Raw genomic sequence first — 20,397 nt, forward strand, 5'->3', positions numbered from 1 at the left:
CGGTTCCACCGTGAACTCGCCGGCTGATCCAGGCGGGCCGGGGATCCGGAGCGGTTGATTCTTCTGGTTCTTCGCGTTAAGACTCGAACCAAAAGACTTCATCTCGTAGCGACTGCTCTGTGTTCGACTCAAAGGTCTGAAAGTCCTCTGTCCACAGAAACCAGGGATGGGGTGTCCAACGCAAACAGGATGCGATCCAAGACGATCCGGACTGATTTAAATGATGGTTTTAAACCTTCGGTTGCCTCTGGGTTGGAACTGGTCCACAACAACTAGCCCTGTCTTCTGATTGGTTGAGGGTGGGGGGCGGGACTAAACTAAACTGACCTCTGCTGTTCTTCCAGACTCTATGACGGTGCGGCGAGGAAAGAAGCTCAGCGTCTCCATCCAGGAACACATGGCCATCGACGTCTGCCCCGGCCCGATCCGACCCATCCGACAGATCTCCGCCTACTTCCCCCGACTGTCCCCGCCCTCCCCCGGCCCCGCCCCCCCGAGCCCCGCCTCTAGGATGGGCGGGGCTAACCTCCTGTCTCCTCTGTTGGCTCACGGCAGGCCCGGTGGGGGCGGGTCTCTGTCCCTGACCAGCAGCGTGGACACGTCGGTGGAGATCAACAGCTCCGACAGCGACGACTGCAGTGAGCCGCGTGTGTGTTTGTTTTGGTGGGAGCGTCGTCTCAGACGGGCGGAGACGTCTCCGCATGACTCGGCATGTTTCACTCCAGAGCCGAGCCCCCGGGTCGTCGTCCAGAATCTGACGACCTCGTGTCTTAAATCGGGATTGTCCCCAATGTGGCCCTACGATAACCCTGATTACCACGGTTACCACGGTTACCAAACAAACCAAATATGTTCTACAGAGTTGGGCTGATGCTGCTGGAGATTCGGGTCGACTCGGCCCTGCAGACCGGGTCCTGACGATGGGTCCAGAATGTCCGGCTCGGTTCACCGGGTTCCGGTCCGGCTCGGTTCACCTGGTTCCGGTCCGGCTCGGTTCGCCGGGTTCCGGTCCGGTTCGGTTTACCGGGTTCCGGTCCGGCTCGGTTTGCCGGGTTCCGGTCCGGTTCGGTTCGCCGGGGTCCGGTCCGGTTCGGTTTGCCGGGGTCCGTTCCGGTTCGGTTCACCTGGTTCCGGTCCGGTTTGGTTCACCTGGTTCCGGTCCGGTTCGGTTTACCGGGTTCCGGTCCGGCTCGGTTTACCGGGTTCCGGTTGATGAAAAATAATCCCGACAAATGTTAAAAATGTTGCTAGAACTTTATCTCCGCGTCTCCCTCTGGACCGCGGCGCTCAGTGGACGGGTAACTCGGCCCGGTTAGGAGCATCCGTGACCCGGTTCGTGTAACTAGCTGTTGCTGGCTCAGGTTCGATCTGCTCGGCGCCGGTTTACCTCACGATTCACTTTCGAGAGTCGCCCAATAAATAATTCACGTATTCGTGTCAAAATAACATCAATAATGCAGCGTCGGAGATTCTCCAGGTTCTGAGAGGATGTTTATTTTTTTTTATTTTTTTTTTATTTTTTACGACGCTTTAGATGTGTTTGAATCGCCGTCCACAACGAGACGCCCCCCCCCCCACCCCCCATCCAATGGAAGAGGAATAAATTGCGTTTGATGCTCTCGCCCGTGTTTTAGCGCTCCAGACTCTTTAAAGCGGCGACTAATTAGGATCCTTATTTCCCGGTTATGGCGTGTTTGTCTTTTCCGTCTCTGGAAGCTGATTCTGTTTTATAATGAGATCCGTGGGATCCGGCGAGCCGGAGGGAGGCGGCGCCGACAGACGGGAACTCTTTAATCACAAACGTCCGAAAACAGAAGATTTCATCATGAGTGTCTGTGGGACGGGGGGACGGGGGGGACGGGGGGACGGGAGGACGGTTCTGCTGCCGGGAGTCCGTTTGGGTCAGACGACACCTGCATAATGCGACCGGGCTCTCGATGCGCCCTGTCCTTTGCATCGTCCTCCCTCACTACGTCCATGTGTCGTCTCCTGGGTCGTCCTCTAGCCCTGTCCTTTGCATCGTCCTCCCTCACTACGTCCATGTGTCTTCTCCTGGGTCGTCCTCTAGTCCTGTTCCCTGGCAGTTCCACCCTCAGCATCCTTCTACCGATATAGTCCCCGTCTCTCCTCTGGACGTGTCCAAACCATCAAAGTCTGGTCTCTCTGACCTTGTCTCCAAAACGTCTAACCTTCACTGTCCCTCTTAGGGAGGGAGGACCTTAATATATGGATTTAAGGCAACTCCTCCATTGAAATATGTCCCACACGAGATGGACTTTGTGTCATTGGAAGCCCCCCCCCCCCCCCCCCGATGAATTTCACTGCCCTCGCTTTTCCCTGACGCTTCCTGCTTCTGTTATCTTCCCGTTTTTGGGATCCGTGTTTGTTCGCATGCGTCTCGTGGGACTTGCGTCCCCTTCCGTTCTGTCTCGTACGTTTTTTCTGACTCTCGTTTTGGGACTTTTGTTGTTTCCGTGGTTGTTTTTTGTGTCCTTGCCTTTCCTTTGTCCTCGCTTTCCTCGTTTTTGGCTTCACTTATTTCTGTTCTCGCCGCTTGAACTCCAACGATTGTCCAGCAGAAAGCGCTAATCGTCCCTTCCGTTGGGACAGACGCTAACCGGGCTGCAGGTGGAGACGGTCGCCGATGCGTTGACAGCTGATGCTTTAAATATATCCGCTCTAATCCGAGTGCATCATACGCTGCGTGTCTGGTGTTGCGTAACGGCGTATTTGCTGTTTTGCCGCCGCCTCCTAACGAACCTTGAGGGCTGTTGCGTCTCCTTCAAAGACGCTTTTCCTTTTCTGACGTGTGACAGGAGCTGCTCCGCTAAATTGGATTCCCTCCCAGCTCCTGAGACAATCCTCTGTTCTGTCGCGCTCGCTGACGCAACGGTCGCGCATCACTTTTATTGATGACTTGTGATGATTGTCTCTCCTCAGCTGCTCTGGGAACTCTGGAGTTCGAGCTCAGATACGTGCAGAACTCCAGCGAGCTGCACTGCACAGTGATCCGGGCCAAGGTGAGGTAGAGCAGGGGATACTCAGCTGATGGGAATATCAATAGGCATTTTCACAGTGACAGAAACTCTTCATAGCTCTAATACACGGACTACAAGTGATTGAAGTTCTTAAAGTCTTTTAAGGAGACTGTGGACTGACACAATCCTCCAACAGCTTTGATTACCCCTCGTCACAAAAGAATAGAAGAAGAGACTATAGGATTCTCTTTTTCTATTCTGCATCATCAAATAAAAGAGTGTTCTCCCAGTCCTTTATGGCTAAACTAAAAAAGACTGCTGGTATCTATAGGTAGAGTGTCCTATAGCTGGTATCTATAGGTAGAGTGTCCTATAGCTGGTATCTATAGGTGGAGTGTTCTATAGGCGGAGTGCTCTATAGCTGGTATATATAGGTAGAGTGTTCTATAGCTGGTATCTATAGGTAGAGTGTTCTATAGCTGGTATCTATAGGTGGAGTGTCCTATAGCTGGTATCTATAGGTAGAGTGTCCTATAGCTGGCATCTATAGGTGGAGTGTTCTATAGCTGGTATCTATAGGTAGTGTCCTATAGCTGGTATCTATAGGTAGAGTGTCCTATAGCTGGCATCTATAGGTAGTGTTCTATAGCTGGTATCTATAGGTAGAGTGTCCTATAACTGGTATCTATAGGTAGAGTGTTCTATAGCTGGTATCTATAGGTGGAGTGTTCTATAGCTGGTATCTATAGGTAGAGTGTCCTATAGCTGGTATCTATAGGTAGAGTGTCCTATAGCTGGTATCTATAGGTGGAGTGTTCTATAGGTGGAGTGTTCTATAGCTGGTATCTATAGGTAGAGTGTCCTATAGCTGGTATCTATAGGTGGAGTGTTCTATAGGTAGAGTGTTCTATAGCTGGTATCTATAGGCGGAGTGTCCTATAGCTGGTATCTATAGGTAGAGTGTCCTATAGCTGGCATCTATAGGTGGAGTGTTTTATAGCTGGTATCTATAGGTAGTGTCCTATAGCTGGTATCTATAGGTAGAGTGTTCTATAGCTGGTATCTATAGGTAGTGTTCTATAGCTGGTATCTGTAGGTAGAGTGTTCTATAGCTGGTATCTATAGGTAGAGTGTCCTATAGCTGGTATCTATAGGTAGAGTGTTCTATAGCTGGTATCTGTAGGTAGAGTGTTCTATAGCTGGTGTCTATAGGTGGAGTGTCCAGAAAAGCGCTCTATGAAACCAACGCTTTATTATTAGTCGTGTTTACTCCGTTGTCTTCAGTAGGAAGCCTGGCGAGGTTCTCCTGACTGAAATGTCGCCTGTCTTTGTTGATCATTGTTCTGGCCTGCAGGGTCTGAAGCCCATGGACTTCAACGGGTTATCCGACCCGTATGTCAAACTGCACCTGCTTCCTGGAGCCTGTAAGGTAAGACGCCGCCAGATGTTTCCTCTGCTATCGCATCGCTGTCCAGCAGGGGGCCCCAATCTACCTGTGGGCTGCGTAGAAACGGAACAAATGATGACGCCACTTTGTAAAATGACACTTTATTGAATGAGTGGACATCAGACAGGAAAGGATGTCCAACGTAATGAAGCATAAACAAGCCTTTGGAATGAGTCGATCACATTTGAAATGAGAGTCTGAGCATGAATCTAATGTTGAAACCCAGATTCCATCTAATCCAGTGCACAGATTGGGTCTGGATGAGATATAATCCAGATGGAACTGGAACTGAACTCTGGAATAATCGATCAATCTGTCTGTCCTCCAGGCCAATAAGCTGAAAACAAGGACGATTCGGAACTGCCTGAATCCTGTATGGAATGAAACGCTCACGTATGTCGGGATCACAGAGGAAGACATGCACAGGAAGACGCTCAGGTGTGTGTTCGGGGGGGGACTGATTACAGTTACAGCCTTTAACTCTCGGAGCGAAACAACAACGGATCAACAAACGCTCCGGATGAAGGCGCTCCGTGCACGACGACCGTCTCCGCCTTTACAGGACGAATGAATGTGGAACGGCGAGCGGAGGAGGGCGTCCGTAATCCAAAATAACGGAGCGGAAACCTTTAATTACCGAGGAGCGAACGTTTAATCTCAACTAAACACGGAGTAAAGACGGCGTGTAATTGTGAGCAAACCTCGAGCGTGTGTGGAAAACGTGCGATAAATCACAATCGGGTCCTCAAACGCACCGTCCGCCTCAGACCCGGCACGGATCTGAGGCCGCCGGCCTCCGCTCTCGCCTCAGACCCGGCACGGATCTGAGGCGAGAGCGGAGGCCGGCGGCGTGAGCGCGGTCTGAGCTGGAACACGAGCGACCTGGACGGCAGGCCGTTGGCGCCGCCGGTCCAAACGCCTCACTGTCCTCACCTCCTCCAAGGAAGGTTCCGTTTGTTAGCGGGATTACGGAACCCGCCTGGATACCAAAAAGAAAAAAAACAATCTGGATTTTCCCATTTACTTACAATTGAGGCTTTAAAAAAAAAAAAAAAAATTACCGATTCAAAAATAAGTAAAAAATCAACTCTGATTGGTGTATAAAGATACCAAGAACACTCCAGAACCTTCTGGTGCTGATCCAGATCACCGTGTGGACGGTGTAGATCCTGATCTAAGAACACTCCAGAACCTTCTGGTGCTGATCCAGATCACCGTGTGGACGGTGTAGATCCTGATCTAAGAACACTCCAGAACCTTCCGGTGCTGATCCAGATCACCGTGTGGACGGTGTAGATCCTGATCTAAGAACACTCCAGAACCTTCCGGTGCTGATCCAGATCACCGTGTGGACGGTGCAGATCCGGTTAGGGGGGGGAACGAGCTGCTTGGGGGAGGTCTGCGCTCTCTGAGGGCTTTTCTCGTTATCAATAACATGTTTATCGTCTTTCCGTCTGCCGTTTCTGCATCGCCTGGACTCGGCGTGTAAAAACGGAAGCCTCTCGTTCCAAACGCGAGGCTGGTTGTCCCGCCTGCTTCTCTTCAGCCCGATCGGTTGGCTGCTTTTTACCGTCGCACAGATGGAGTCGTGCTCGGTGCCTCTCAGCAGTTCGTGTCCCTCCGTATGTCGTCTCCGGAGGCGCCTTAGCGTTAGCGTTAGCGTCAGCGCTGGACTTCGGATCGTAGGAACCGGCCGTCGCCTTGTTTCTGGCTGTTTGTCCACAGTCACTCGGGCCGACTGTGACGTCACAGCCGGTGTTCCCGCTGGTCGCTGCTGGGAATGAAAGGTCGTCCCGTCCCACAAGCGGGGACAGCAGGACCGTAGTTCGGGTTCTCAGATCCAGTCTCGCGCCTCCGGGGCGCCGCGCCACGCCTTCTATTTAGAGATTGAAGTCCTCATGATGACATCACTATTTCCTTTATCCAGTGAGAGGCATCCCGGGGCAGGTGATGGCGCTGCCTAGCAACAGCAAACATTGTAGCCTTTTAGGCTAACGTTAACTAGCATGCTACTGTTGACGGATAGCAAACGTCTCTCTGAGGGACAAACCGTTATTGTTGACTGTCGTCTTCACAGCCGTTTCCTTGCTGTAAAAAGGTCAATCGCTATGGCAACAGCATCGCTTTGTTTACGTCCCTCAGCCTTGTGCATTTCTTCCTCTTCCTCTCCTCTTTCCTGTTTCTTTTCCTCCTTCCTCTTCTTCCTCCTGTTTCTTCCCTTGCTTCCTGTGTTTCCTCTTCCTCTCCTCTTCCTCTCCTCTTCCTCCCTGTGCAGGTTGACGGTGTGCGACGAAGATAAGTTGACTCACAATGAGTTGATTGGGGAGTCCCGGGTCGCCCTGAAGCGGGTCAAACTGGACCAGACCAAACATTTCCACACCTGCCTGGAGCACCCGCCCCCGGTAACGCGCGGCCCGGCGACGGCGACGGCGACGGCGTCCTGCGCTTGTGATGACGTCACTGATGTCTCTCTGCTCTTCCTCAGCTTCCCTCCCCGACGGCCATGGGCGAAGCCCTCCGGGGAATATCGTGCTACCTGAGGGAGGTGAGCGTCATCGGGTGGGACGTGGGGTCGCAGGTCACGTGACCCTGTGCTACACGCTAGCAGTGCAGGACGGCGTGTTTGAGGAGCAGGGAGGAGCTGCACTAGGATGAGGCCGAGTGAAAGGAGGAGGGAAAAGAAAGCCCCCCCCAGAGCCCGCCCCCCCAGCGCCCGCCGCCCCCGCTGCGCTCAGTTCAGTATCCGAATGCAAAGGCGCTTCAGCCGAACCGCAAATAACTTTCATCTGAGGGCTTCATAAATGTTTAAAAGGATCACAGCAGAATTTAAATGTATTTAAATCATATTTAAATAATATATCTGGTTCTGACCTCTCAGAACCAGAACCGTCAACATTTAGACCCGTATTCTGAGTCGTTCTGGAACCGTCGGCTCTGGGCTAGATGATCCGACCGGGTTCAACCAGCGGCCACCGTCTGCTCGCCAGCTGGAACCTTCCGTTTGATTATTGCCTCATGAGGTGGGGGGGCTTAAAACGGCCCAACGACTCGCAGCCATCGATCGGCGGTTTGGGGGGGGGGGGGGGGGGGCTGCACTGTCCAGGAGCGGAACGCTAAACTCTTTTTAGCATTAATTATAAAACGGAAGCTCTAAGGTTCTGTCAGAGCTTTTTTTAAAGAACGATGATCCGCTTCAAACCGGACCGTCCCCGTCTCCGGGTCCACGTTTGTCTCATTGATCGTCTGTCATTTACTTTGCTTGCAGCCGCTGAAGCTCGCGCTGCGATCCGATTGGCCGATCGGACTGACTGTCTGATGTTTGTCCGCAGTGGGAGAACGAGCAGCTGCACAGCCTGGAGGAGAGAGGCCGTCTCCTCCTGTCGCTGCACTTCCTGCCTCCGGAGGAGAGAGACGTGGAGGGAGGAGGAGGAGGAGGAGGAGGAGGTGAAGGAGGTCACGGCGGCGGTCTGTGCGTGGGCGTGAAGCGCTGCGCCCATCTGGCAGCGATGGACGTCAACGGCTTCTCCGACCCCTACGTCAAAATGTAAGATCTCCGGCGTCAAAAGGTCGCCACGGCGACTGAGTGGAGTCCTCGCCAGAAAGATGAGAACCGTACCGATGAAGTATTGGTTCATGTCTGGCAGCACTGAAGCCCCCCCCCCCCCCCCCCCCCGCTGTGATGTCACAACGGGGGGACGTTCACAAGATGTGCGTGAGAAAATTGGCCAAAACTGTTTTAGTGTGTGCTAAAAAGGTCCCCTCACCGGTTACCATGGTAACGTGCGGCTGCCCGCTATGAATTTAGTTTTGGTTTTATTTTCAGAGGCGTCTCTGGCAGAGCTGTTTGAGACAGGAGAGAGGGACGATGTCCTGCAGCATCTGTTTGAGACAGAAATGAGGGACGCTGTCCTGCAGCATCTGTTTGAGACAGGAGAGAGGGACGATGTCCTGCAGCATCTGTTTGAGACAGAAATGAGGGACGCTGTCCTGCAGCATCTGTTTGAGACAGAAATGAGGGACGCTGTCCTGCAGCATCTGTTTGAGACAGACAAGAGGGACGATGTCCCGCAGCATCCGTTTGAGACAGAAATGAGGGACGCCGTCCTGCAGCAGCTGTTTGAGACAGAAATGAGGGACGCTGTCCTGCAGCAGCTGTTTGAGACAGAAATGAGGGACGCTGTCCTGCAGCAGCTGTTTGAGACAGAAAAGAGGGACGCCGTCCCGCAGCAGCTGTTTGAGACAGAAATGAGGGACGCTGTCCTGCAGCAGCTGTTTGAGACAGAAATGAGGGACGATGTCCCGCAGCTTCTGTTTGAGACAGGAAAGAGGGACGCTGTCCTGCAGTCGACCAGCACTCGCTGTTCAAACTAAACTAAAGCCTCATAAATAAACCGTCTCGCCGAGCTTCCCTGCTACGAACAATAACGCGCTAATGAGACAAATAAAGATGGCGGCCGGCCGTCTTACTTCCTGATCCGTGATGCGTCTCGGCGCCGAGCGCTTCAGGGTCAGACTTGAGGCTTTCTGCCGGCTCCTTTCCTCCGGGGAGATTTATAAACCGAGCTGAAGTAAAGTCTCTGGGATTTATCGGTCGCCGCCCGGCTCTGGATTCAAGGGGAGGACAGTTTGTCCTGCAAGGACTCGGCGTGGCCAGCTCGCCTCCTGGATCCGCATCGGCACCAAACCTGGTCCGAGTCCAACCGCTCCGCTAAACGTCAGGACATCCGGACGTTGTCCAGCAAAACAACTCGACGACGTCTTCCATCGCGGTCTGTCCGATCAGAGCAAGCTCCGAGGACGCCGTGACATCATCGTCGGCAGCCACGCCTCCTTCGCCCGGCTGCGTACTGATCATTTGTCTCTCCGCAGATACCTGAAGCCCGACATGCAGAAGACGTCCAAACACAAAACCACGGTGATGAAGAAGACCCTCAACCCGGAATTCAACGAGGTAGCGACCCGCAGCGCTCCGGCGCCGACCCCGGACATCCCGTTCTAACGCGGTTCCGCTTCCTGCCTGCAGGAGTTCTTCTACGAGATCTCCCTGTCGGAGCTGACCCACAAGACCCTGGAGGTGACGGTGTGGGACTACGACCTGGGCCGCTCCAACGACTTCATCGGTGAGACGCCGGCCCTCGCGCTCTCCTGCTCCTAGCAACATGCTATTCGTGATGCTAACGCGGCATCCGGCAACGGTTTAGCCACACCTTAGCGTAGCAGCAAAAGCAACCGGACGTCCGGTCAGTGACTTCCTGTCCTTTGCTGCCCGTCCAGGCGGCGTCTGTCTCAGCTGTCAGTCCCAGGGCGACGCCCTCCGCCACTGGATGGACTGCCTGAAGAACAAGGGCGTGAGGGCGGAGCGGTGGCACATCCTGACCAATGAGCTGCCTCGGACCCTCGGCCACGACTGAACGGCCCGTCCGGACCCGTCCAGTGTATTATACCAGAACCACCGTTGGAGGGCGGCGCCCGGCGGCGGAGGGCGGTCTGTGCCTTCATCAGTGATCATCCAGAATCAGCATCATCGCACCCATACAAGAGGGGAGGGGCGTTGCACCCAATCTGACAGACCCTGTCGTGAGAGGCGGAGCTTAAAAAAAACCTCGCCTTCGACTTAAAGGTCACTAACTTAAATACGGCGCTTCTCAGTGACGTCGTTAGCTTCCCACGCTTCCCTCTAAAATGAGACACCTGGGTCTACCTTTGTATTGCGCTGTTAGCTGGCTAAATGCTAAATGTTAGCTGCCTAAATATGCTAAATCCGACGGCGGCAGCAGCAATCAATTCCATTTCCAACTAACTAGCGATAGGCTAACGTTAGCGCCAAAATATTTTCTGCCTTTCTCTCTACTTGAACCCGCCGACATCGATGAGATCGCCAACCAACCAAAGCTAGCAGGGTCATGACATCATGCTAGCAGATTGAGCCTACTATTTGGGGGGGAGGGGCTTAGAACCTTCGGCAGCTCATTGGTCACGTTTCTCATTGTTCTATGATCTTTTGCACTCCTTAATACTACTGTGAAATGAGCTGCATCCTATTGTTGCCATGGCGACGACGATACGACTACAAGCGGTTCTTGTTGTTGCATGACGCGGTTTGTTGGTACCCTTCTTTGCCCCGCCTGTGGGAGACGGTGAGGCGTTCAGGTACGCCTCGGTGACGCCGCCGCTCTGGCACGCTTCATCTTTAATGCACGACTGAATGTAGGGGGCGTGGCTTCCTCTACGATGTTGTTTACACTGATCTTGTGCTTTATCGGTGTTCTTTACCTTTTTATCAGGTGTTTTACGTACGATGCAACAATAAACTTGGAATGCAACTCAGTCCTTTGTGTTTGAGTTGATCAGGTGTGTCGCTGCTGCCCCCTACAGGTCAAACACAGAAATACGATCAGGATGTTATTGTTGCTTAGACAATAATTAGAATATCCACGGCTGTGGTGCCGTGACGCTCTGGTCGTCATGACGACAGGCCGCTCTGGATCGTTATGACTTCGGTCGCACCTTGAGCTTCAGGAGCTGGACGTTGGCAGGAAGTGGGACATGCCCCAATCAGCTCTGTGGGCGGAGTCAAGTGAGTCCGCAACCGTCGGCCGGCCCAGATCAGATCATGCTAAAGGCGTCTCCTTCTTCTTCAGGTGTTTCTCTGAACGCTGCAGCGGCGTTTCACTGAAACGGCGGTGGCTTTGACATCCGGACGGAGGCGAGGGGGCGGCGCCCTAATCCCGAGGTCATTTAAAGGTCAGTGAACGCCTCCTGAGAGAGGAAGTGAAATAATCAATACCGTATCGTCTGGTCTGAGCGGCAGACGAGTGTTCAGTACATTTACACAAGTCGTGTACTCGAACGAGCGCTGAAGTACTTCTTACGTACTTCATAGTCAAAAGACTTCAGAACGAATTAATCCGTGAATTAGATTTAGAGTCAAACATTTTAGAAATCAAGTGTCACTGAACCTTTATTTAAAAAACAAAGAGGTCTTCACATTATTACAGAAACAAGCCCGACACGGCCAGAACCTCCAGAACCGTCAGAACCCGGAGACGGGACGCCCTGCGTTCCACATCGACAGACCGGAGGAACGATCGGAACACGAGGTTCGATCCGAGGACTCGGTTCGGTTTAAATTGATCGTTCGCTTGAAAACGCTCCACATTAAAGGGGTGGAGTCAAACTGCACAATAATAAATACAGGTCAAAGGTCAGGTTTGAGGACCGCCCAGTTAAGCCCCGCCCACATTAGTGCTACCTGTGGTTAGAATAGTTCCTGAAACCTTCGGGTTAAATCCATCAACAGCAAATCTTTGTACACGAAGGCTCGTTATTGCGTTAAAGGGAAGCGCCGCGTCCTGACGCGACGCACTCAAACATGAAAAACACGACAAAGGTCACGGCGAGGTATTTAACGGCCCCGCAGACGACCGGCGAGAACATCTGCAGGAGGCTAAGCTAATGCGCTATCCACCGGCTAGCGTTGGAATAATCCTATTTTATGTTGTTTTCCTATTTCTAAGAAAGTTAGCGGGCTCTTCTACCGCTAGCCTGCTGCTAACATGCTACTAGCGCCCTGGGCTAACCCAGGTCAGCGAGGCGCTGAAGTCCCCCCCTCCCCCATCCAGAGGCGTCTCGTTGCCGCTGACGACGGCGTGGCGCCCGTCTGAGACGCCGACGTGGACCTCTGAACCGAAGACGCGTCTCCAGAACTCCGGTGGGCGGAGACGCGACACGTCCCTGTCACGCTCTGACCAATCAGGCGTTGGCTGTGAAGCACGCGGCCTTCTTCAGGTGGATCTGCAGGCCGCCGGCGCTGCTGAACGTCCTGGCGCAGCGGGCGCAGCGGTGCGCCTTCTCTCCTAGATGCGTGCGCTTGTGCTTCTTCATGGTGTCGCCGTCGCTGAAGGTGCGGAAGCAGTGCGGGCAGCTGTACGGCCGCTCCCCCGTGTGGATGCGCAGGTGGCGCCGCAGGTTCCCCCTCTGGCTGAAGCTTTTGGAGCAGAAGGAGCAGCGGTGCGGCCGCTCGCCCGTGTGCGTGCGCAGGTGGCGCCGCAGGTCCGCCGACTGCGCGAAAGACTTGCAGCACCACTCGCAGGCGTAGGACTTCCTCTTCTGCTCCAGGTGCAGGTGCAGCATGCCGGCCTGGCTGAACGCCTCGCCGCAGCGGTGGCAGCGGTTGACGCGTTCCAGGACGTTAGCCGGCTCCTGCCTGAGGGCAGGGGGCGTGGCCACAGAGTCTGCGCGAGGTTCACTCACTGTGACTTCCTCTGGTTCAGTTTTGATGAGGGGAGGAGCCGGGAGACGGGGCGGAGCCGGGAGACGGGACGCCTCAATGAGGGGAGGAGCCGGGAGCCGCCCCTCTCTGAGGGGAGGAGCCGGGAGCCGGGGCCCCTCTCTGAGAGCCGGAACGTCGATGTGGACTTTCGGAGGCGGAGGATGAGGTGAGGCGCCACAAAACGCCGCCTCGTGATGGTCCGGCTTCGACAGCGGCTCCCGGGCTTCGGCGGGAATCTCGTCCCCCGGCTGGAAGACGGGCCGCGTGGACGCGTCTCTCTGGACGGACAGTAACTGCACAGAGACGACCTGTCCGTGCGTCGGGTTAGCCGGTACCTGTCTGTCCGGCTCGTCAGAGCCGAGCTCCGACTCGGGATCGTAGCCCTGCTGCTCCGGAGCCGCGAAGCCCAGACGGGACCTGGTGGACCCTGCAGGGACAGGAACACGGTCAAACGGGGACGGTTTAGTCTCAAAGCAAACATGACCTACAGACCCGGGTTCAAACAGGTTTGTGATTTAAAAAATCACGAATCCCACGTAAAGTAGAATCCGAACCCTGAATCCTCGTCAGTCGGCTCAGAATCCCCTCTGTTATTACAATGTAATAACACCAGCGTGCCAAACAGAGACTCCGTTTCAGAATAACCTCATTTAACAAATAACTTGATTTTAAATTTTAGAACCTATAACTTTTTGCGTATAATTTTAAACTCGGTAATAATTTGTCTCTCGGGTTAATTCGGCGAAGTCCCGATGATCCAAAAAGGAAGAAGTTCCCGTTTCCAGGAGCGGACGGTCCCGAACCTCCGCTTGGAAGAAGCTCCGGGTTTTTATTTATTTCAAGTTCGTCTCAGCATTTAGATCGAATCGGTAAGTTTTACTCGCGCCGATATTAACACCGGCGACTTAAAGATACGTCGCCGTTTTGAAATCCGTGTTTGATCGGTATTAAACGTTAATTCGCTCGGAAACGTTAAACCGGACATATTTCAGAGGCAGTTCGGAACGTCGGTCTCTCGGCGCTAGCGGACTAGCTCGGCCCTTACTCAGCCACTCCGTCTCGGCCTCCAGCAGCAGGATGTCCCGCAGCTGCCCGCGCAGGCTCTCGTTCTCCCGCTTGGTTCTGGCGGTCTCCTCCCGGTACTCGGTCACCGTGTCCTCCACCACGTCCACGATCTCCTTCACCACGGCCGCCAGCCGCTCCGTCAGGTAGGCGTTGAGTAGCTGCAGCTTGGTCATGATGGAGCCGTCCACAGCTGCGTCCACACCGGAAACAGAAACCATAACAACAACAGAGCAAGCAGGAAACGACTCGGGCGTCCTTTCAAAGTAAAAGAGCAAAGATGAGTATACGTTTCCTTGCGACATTCTAACGCCAAGCCGACACAAATTGTACCACAAACATTTAGAAGGTTCCTCCACGCTGGTTGAGATGAATGCAGATACACGCCTTGACCTCTAGGGGGCAGTAGACACTCAGAGACGACTGGGAGAACTTTCAAAATAAAAGACGATCAAATCAGACATTGTGTCAAATACTTTTTTTTTTTTTTAACATTACAAACATTCACGAGGTTGTTTCCGGTATTTTTACTGCATGCTGATTTATATTCTAAATATTTGTCATCATTTTACGTTTCATGTTGCGCGATTGCACCGGGAAGTCTGGGAATCCTCACTGACAATGGCTAATAAATCGATTCTGATTCTGATTCTGGTGCATTGTTGGTATTGTGCTCCGTCAGCAGAAACGCGTCGGGATGAGAATGTAAAGTTAGCCGCAATCATCTAACGCGAAGCCGGAAACTGGCGAATCTTCTACCAAAATAAGAGAATATGGATGACTGGCCGTTGACAAAACATGGGACCTGTAACATCTTCCAGCTCTCAGTGGAAGATATAAATATGGAATATGGTTATATTCATGAAATAACTTCATTTAAAATTGAGATGGTAAAAGGTTAAAATTTAAATATATAAACATATTTAATCACCAAAGCCCAGGAGTCACGCACTCAACTCCAATTAATATATTCTGGAAAAAAACGTTTTACAAAATTCTATCTCCCCCGCTCAACCCAAATGTGTCCTTTTATTGTGCTTTTGTTTTCATGGTTTGGACAGGAAGTGCTTTTAGCTCCGTTTATCTTCACACACACACACACCTCCCACCTCTTTTACCTCTTGCAGCAGAACAGAGCTGCGGCATCATCATCATCTTCATCCTCCTCGCCGGTCTGCAGCGCCCCGTTAAATAAAGACCATCTAAAGAGATTCTCGGCCGTTTTTCTACGCGTCTGACATCTGCTATTTATTCTCAGCTTGTGATCTCACCTCTGGATGGTCACCATGGACCTGCAGCACCCTGAGGACTAGAAGACGGGACGACTGGAAGACTAGACCAGGTAAGGGTTCCCACTCCTTTCACGCTGCACTGCTTCAGTGGGTGTGTCGGCTGATTCCAGATCAGCCTTCCGCTCACCTCCATCTTTTACCTCCATCTTCCACTTTCTTCCTTCGCCTCCATCACCAACGATCTACCGAACTGTGCTGGTCAATAAAAACTGAAATCATCTTGGAGGGAAGAATCACGGCTGATGTTAAAATGTTTGCACTGAATCGTCTGAAACCAAGAACTCATCGATGAACGAGGTCGGAATGACGGCAGGAAGTTCCTGTTTGTGTCCGAAACCTTGGAGGTGATCCAGAAAGAAAAGGCTGTAAGAAGATATCTGGTGTGTGTGTGTGTGTGTGTGGGGGGGGGGGGGGGGGGGTCAGGGTGAACGCCGGTGGTTCATGGTCTGAACATCCTGCTCGGTTCTCCAGGAGATCCAGATGATGTTTTACTATATTATGATGCAATTCAAGAAAAAGAGAAGGGGGTCTCAAACTAATGCTAACGTGCTAACCTCTTGAAAATAATCAATGCTAAATGCTCAACTTGTCCAAAACAGCTGATGCTAACACGCTGGCCTTTTAAAAACATGCTCATCTCATGCTCACTTGTTAGCCAGTTGAACAGAACCGTACCCAGATCAGTCACATGACCCCCAACACGTTGCTGAAGACGGCGCGGATGCGCGCTAAATGCGAAGACGTCGTCTGAAACGTGAACGAAGCTGGCGGCTGAACTTCATCACCAGAACTTCATCGCTTTTTAGTTGACCCGCGGGTCGAGTGCTTCTACCAAGCGGTTTATATTTTCACCCCCCCCCCCCCCCATCAGGCCAACTGGTCTTTGTTCAGGCCATTAGCAACTTGCTCCAAGTTAGCCTAACCTAGCGTGTTGCTGACGGGTCCAAACAAAACACACCAGTAAAAGAGACGTGTCTCCAAAGAAACCCAAAAATCAAACGTTTTCCAGGGACCAGAAGATGCTCCTCAGTTTTACCCCCCAGAGCTTGGCACCGGTCCCGAACCCGAGACACAGGTGTCGGTTGCCGCCGCGGTATTCCAGAGTGTCCGCGGGATCCGAGGATTCTTCCCAGAGGAGCGGGTCTGTGCTGTGTGGCGGATCGTTGTCGTGTTCGATGGGGGGGGGGGCATCCGTCTCATTAGCCCCTTAGGCTGCGGTAGCAAATCGAACAGAACAGACAGTAATAAAGAGAGTCGGCTTCCACAAAGAGGCCGCGCTGCAGTGTTCGGCCCCCGGGGGGAGCCGGAGCAGACATCTCAGAGAGCGGCGGCCCTGCGCCTCGGATTCCAGCTGCTGCTCCTCCAATCAATCAGGTGATCACATCTGTTATTCATGATGGAGATCGGCAATGAAGCCTCAAAAACCCGAAGCACAGTCACACCATTCCACGCAGTCTGAATAAATAAAGTATTCAACTCTGGTGGTTCTAAAAGGAACCCCCACCGTTCAGGCCGAGAACGTTTTCACGCTCCTTCCGTGCGGTTCCGTATCAGATGTCGAGTCTGCCTCTGCGTCCGTGCTAGCGTCGGAGGAAAATGAGGTGTGGCCAGCAGCGCTTTGGAACATCTGCTATTCTGAGGCGGCAGGAAGTCCATCCATCCTCAACCGCTTATCCAGAGTCGGGTCGCGGGGGCAGCCGCCTAGGCAGGGAAGCCCAGACCTCCCTCTCCCCGGCCACCTCTTCCAGCTCTTCTGGGGGGGGATCCCGAGGCGTTCCCAGGACAGCCGAGAGACGTAGTACATTTCGACCAAGATCATTGTAATGAATAATGAACAAGAGTGGCTCTAACAGCGAACCTTGCGGTACACCCTTGTGGACAAGTCGCAACTTCAGGAGACAGACCATCCTGCTTACTGTTCGATGACGGAGGCAGTTTGTGAACCGAGCGAATGTCTTGCGTCCTTTTCCACCTTCATTGCAACGATTACGTGTTTTCAACGACGCCAAACAGAATGTTTAAATCTGAAATCCCTTTTTGCCCCCCCCCCCCCCCCTTTTCTCCAGATTTGACACGTAACGTAGTCTTCGCTATCGGATGGACACCGGTCCCAGCGCTATCCAGTCATCCAACAACATGGAGGAGTCCCAGCAGCCGGGCCAGCCAATCAGCATGCAGCAGGACGGCGATCCCGACCAAGCAGCCGTGACTTCCCAACCGGTCAGCGCAGAGCAGCAAGCCCCGCCCCCAATGACAGACGCCAAAGAAACGGAGGAAGAGAACATGGATCACCTGACTGTCATCAGCGACACCGTGGAGACGAGTAAATGCAACCCCGTCCCGTACCTGAGTGATCAATAACTGTAACTTAACGACGTTTTTTTTAACTGCTAGTTTTAGTTTTTGGATTTGGCATCAGTCAGCTTTACACAAGTGACTCATAAATGGCGCTTTCTGCGGCGCAACGAACCTGATCGGTGCGGTTCCTCAGCTGCTCCCAGTCTCCTTGCGTCTTCTCCAGGTAACGGCATCGGTCCTGTGATGGTCGAATCGTCGGCGTCACCCAACCTGAACGCCAAGCCAGGCGGTCATGCTAACAGTCGCCCTGGCAGTCGCTCCGGCTCCATGGCAACGGGATCGCCCAGGCCCTCGCTCTGCCGCCAGCCCAGTGGCATCACGGAGGCCACGGTGGACGGGTCCAAGCCGAGGGACTACTTGATCCTGGCTATCCTGTCCTGCTTCTGCCCCCTGTGGCCCATCAACATCGTCGCCCTCGCCTTCTCTGTGATGGTACGATCAATCGACTGCTTTGAACTCGGCTAATCTACCCCAGAACCGAACGGTAAATGTTTGATCCTATCTCAACCCGTTCAGTCCCGAAACAGTCTGCAGCAAGGCAACGTTGATGGCGCTCGCCGTTTGGGCCGCAACGCCATGATTCTGTCCATCGTCTCCATCCTGGGGGGAATCGCCATCATTGCCGCCGCCATCGCCCTTAACTGGGGACGTAAGTAGCATTCCATAGGCTTCGGCTTCGTGCCCATTCAACGTTCCCGATGTTATTTAAACCCAAGATATTTTTGAGAAACTAGCTCTTCTGGTAAACGTCTCTTTGCTGGCGTTTCTCCCGTCTCCAGTGATCCTAAAATACTAGTTGGAAATGGCTGGAATGGCGACGGCGGCGTCACAAACCTCAACGCCGTTCCCTATAGTTCTCAAGCACCTCCGCCGAAAGAAAATCCGTTCCTGTTCTTAGCTGTTGTTTCTCGCTGCATGATGAGCATGACCTGCCTGAAGCTCCACCTCCAACACACACAAAAAAAAACAACCAATCCACCGCTGACAGCGACACATCATGGAGTCGGAGGAAAGGATGGAGCACAGGAAGCTCATCTCCTCCTTGGATCAATGGCGGGAGATGGTGCCTGTCCTCCCGGGCACCGGTTTGTTCTTGGTCCAAACGTGGGGGCTGTTTTTCACTGCGACGCTGCGATCCAGAGTCTGTTTGTAGGACAGGAAAGAAAAGCACATTTTTTGGGGGGCGTGGTGGACTTTTCCTATCATCCATCTGTTCTTTTTTGGCGTTTACGTGGACACAAACTCAGAGGTTGACACGCCCACGCCGCTGTGGCATGGCGGCCGCACAGACATTCCAACTCAGCACAATCCTCCATCGAGGTTTCCTCTTCATCTGATCTGCGATCGGCAGGAAATGAACTACAGAGTAAATGTTACGGCTCATTTATGCTCAAAACGAAACGCAGGCACGAAGCCGTCTGTTGGTAACTCTGCGTTCATTTAATCCGGATTTGTGTTTTCTGAACCGTTACAAATACGGATGAAATGGATCAGTACCACCGGACACCACTGGGGGCAGCGTTGCTATAAGGACGACATGACAAATTATATTTGTTCCTAAAAAAAACTGCATGGTGATGGAATTTATTGACCTCATATTCCACCGCTGACGACTTCACGTTCTCATTTCATCATCATTGCGTCCTCTCCATCACTATTTTAGTTGTTGTGAAAACGTTTGTCCGTTTGCTGCCCTCTGGTGGCTGTCTCAAATAGAACGTACAGAATGTACGAACATACGTGGCGCTGATGGACGCTTCGTTCACAGATGCACGCGGCGAGTATAAATGAGCCTTAAATCAGCCGTCAGCCGTTTCAGTTGCCCCTTGGCGCCACCTACTGTTTGAGGCTACAGGTGGATGTTTTAGTGACTATGCCAAACACCCATTTTGGTTTGTAGCCACATGCTAAAGGAAAGCCAGACAATTAGTTGAATTTGCTCCAACGAGAAAGCGGAGAATACCCAAATCTAAGCATGTTGGAAATGTCCTGTCTCCTGTCTTCCCTCATTTCTTGTCCGAAGAAAGGATCGAGTGTGTGTTCTGTACCCAGCTGTGCTAGTTGTGCTGTGTTAGCGCTAACCAGGTTTGACTGGTTTGGCATTGGACTCACCCAAACCTGTGCCAAACACCAGAGAGTGCCAACCTGCACAGGAATAGCCCTCTCTGTTAACCTTTTAGCCTTCAATATAACCTGTGCATGTTTACAGTATTTATTACGGGACACTTGTACAAAAAGACTGTAGCCTCAGTTAGCTCGAGAGCTAAACCAACACCTTTTGTAAAATAATGGAGCTGTGATGACTCGTAACACGTCAGTTAAAATATCTACTTTTTCTCTTTGCATCGTCCTGGAGACGTAACTGACCACCAAATTGCACACTGTTGAATTTTTCACCAATCAGATGACATCTTCGTGCACAGGTGAGGTCAGGTGAGGTCAGGTGAGGTCAGGCTCGTGAGAGAATGGAGGTTGCCTCCACCCACTCCTGTACTGTATGTAGCATGCCTGTTTACAAACCACATTATGCAAAGATAATGCTCCCAGCTTGACGTCTGTATGAATGCTAACGCTATGATTGTTTACATATACACAGTTTTTTAATGGCATTTGCTTGCGCTACCTCTCAGAATTGCCTCCAGTATTTTTTTTCGACCTTACGCCACGTTGTTTCACCAATGATTTTTACTGACTGTTAGATTTGTTGCTCTATTGTTTGAATTTTGCACCTTGGCGTGACCGGTGGAGGTTTTCAATGCTAGCTAGTCCAACACCAATAATGCAAGCTAGTTCAGAGAAAGCTTTCTATTAGTAATGCTAATTAGCCTATAGCTGTCTAACATTAAAAATGCTTCCTAGCCTATACTACATCATTCTGCACAATGTCTCAAACATTCACGGTTCAAAACGAAATATGTTAAATCCAAGCAAATATTATAATTTGATTTATCAGATGATGCAGCAGGTAATAGCAAAGAATCTAATGAA

The 20,397-nt window shown here is 52.3% G+C and overlaps 3 protein-coding genes across 4 annotated transcripts; 2 read left to right on the forward strand and 1 right to left on the reverse strand.

The window, feature by feature from the left end:
* Positions 1 to 346: 346 nt before the first annotated feature.
* On the forward strand, positions 347 to 9,836 carry doc2a (double C2-like domains, alpha). The gene is made up of 10 exons (XM_068750019.1): positions 347 to 638; positions 2,941 to 3,020; positions 4,333 to 4,407; positions 4,754 to 4,863; positions 6,701 to 6,827; positions 6,911 to 6,970; positions 7,755 to 7,969; positions 9,295 to 9,376; positions 9,449 to 9,545; positions 9,700 to 9,836. Exons 1-10 carry the CDS (start codon positions 350 to 352, stop codon positions 9,834 to 9,836), a joined length of 1,272 nt encoding a protein of 423 aa, XP_068606120.1. The 5' UTR covers positions 347 to 349.
* A 1,275-nt stretch (positions 9,837 to 11,111) lies between these two features.
* On the reverse strand, positions 11,112 to 13,941 carry LOC137905973 (protein glass-like). 2 transcript variants are annotated; one of them, XM_068750261.1, is made up of 3 exons: positions 13,743 to 13,941; positions 12,175 to 13,124; positions 11,112 to 11,184 (listed from the first exon to the last, which is right to left on the reverse strand). In XM_068750261.1, exons 1-2 carry the CDS (start codon positions 13,933 to 13,935, stop codon positions 12,178 to 12,180), a joined length of 1,140 nt encoding a protein of 379 aa, XP_068606362.1. In that variant the 5' UTR covers positions 13,936 to 13,941; the 3' UTR covers positions 11,112 to 11,184; positions 12,175 to 12,177. The 2 variants fall into 2 exon arrangements, with proteins under 2 accessions (XP_068606362.1, XP_068606361.1); XM_068750260.1 differs by lacking the exon at positions 11,112 to 11,184 and having other exon boundaries at positions 11,369 to 13,124.
* Positions 13,942 to 17,187: 3,246 nt separating this feature from the next.
* LOC137905470 (trafficking regulator of GLUT4 1) lies at positions 17,188 to 18,205 on the forward strand. Its single transcript, XM_068749715.1, has 4 exons — positions 17,188 to 17,374; positions 17,573 to 17,841; positions 17,926 to 18,058; positions 18,189 to 18,205. The coding sequence occupies exons 1-4, from the start codon at positions 17,188 to 17,190 to the stop codon at positions 18,203 to 18,205; spliced, it is 606 nt and encodes a 201-aa protein (XP_068605816.1).
* The last annotated feature ends 2,192 nt before the right edge of the window (positions 18,206 to 20,397 follow it).

The sequence above is a fragment of the Brachionichthys hirsutus genome, chromosome 16 (assembly GCF_040956055.1).
Source record: "Brachionichthys hirsutus isolate HB-005 chromosome 16, CSIRO-AGI_Bhir_v1, whole genome shotgun sequence".
In the NCBI taxonomy this organism is placed as follows: domain Eukaryota; kingdom Metazoa; phylum Chordata; class Actinopteri; order Lophiiformes; family Brachionichthyidae; genus Brachionichthys; species Brachionichthys hirsutus.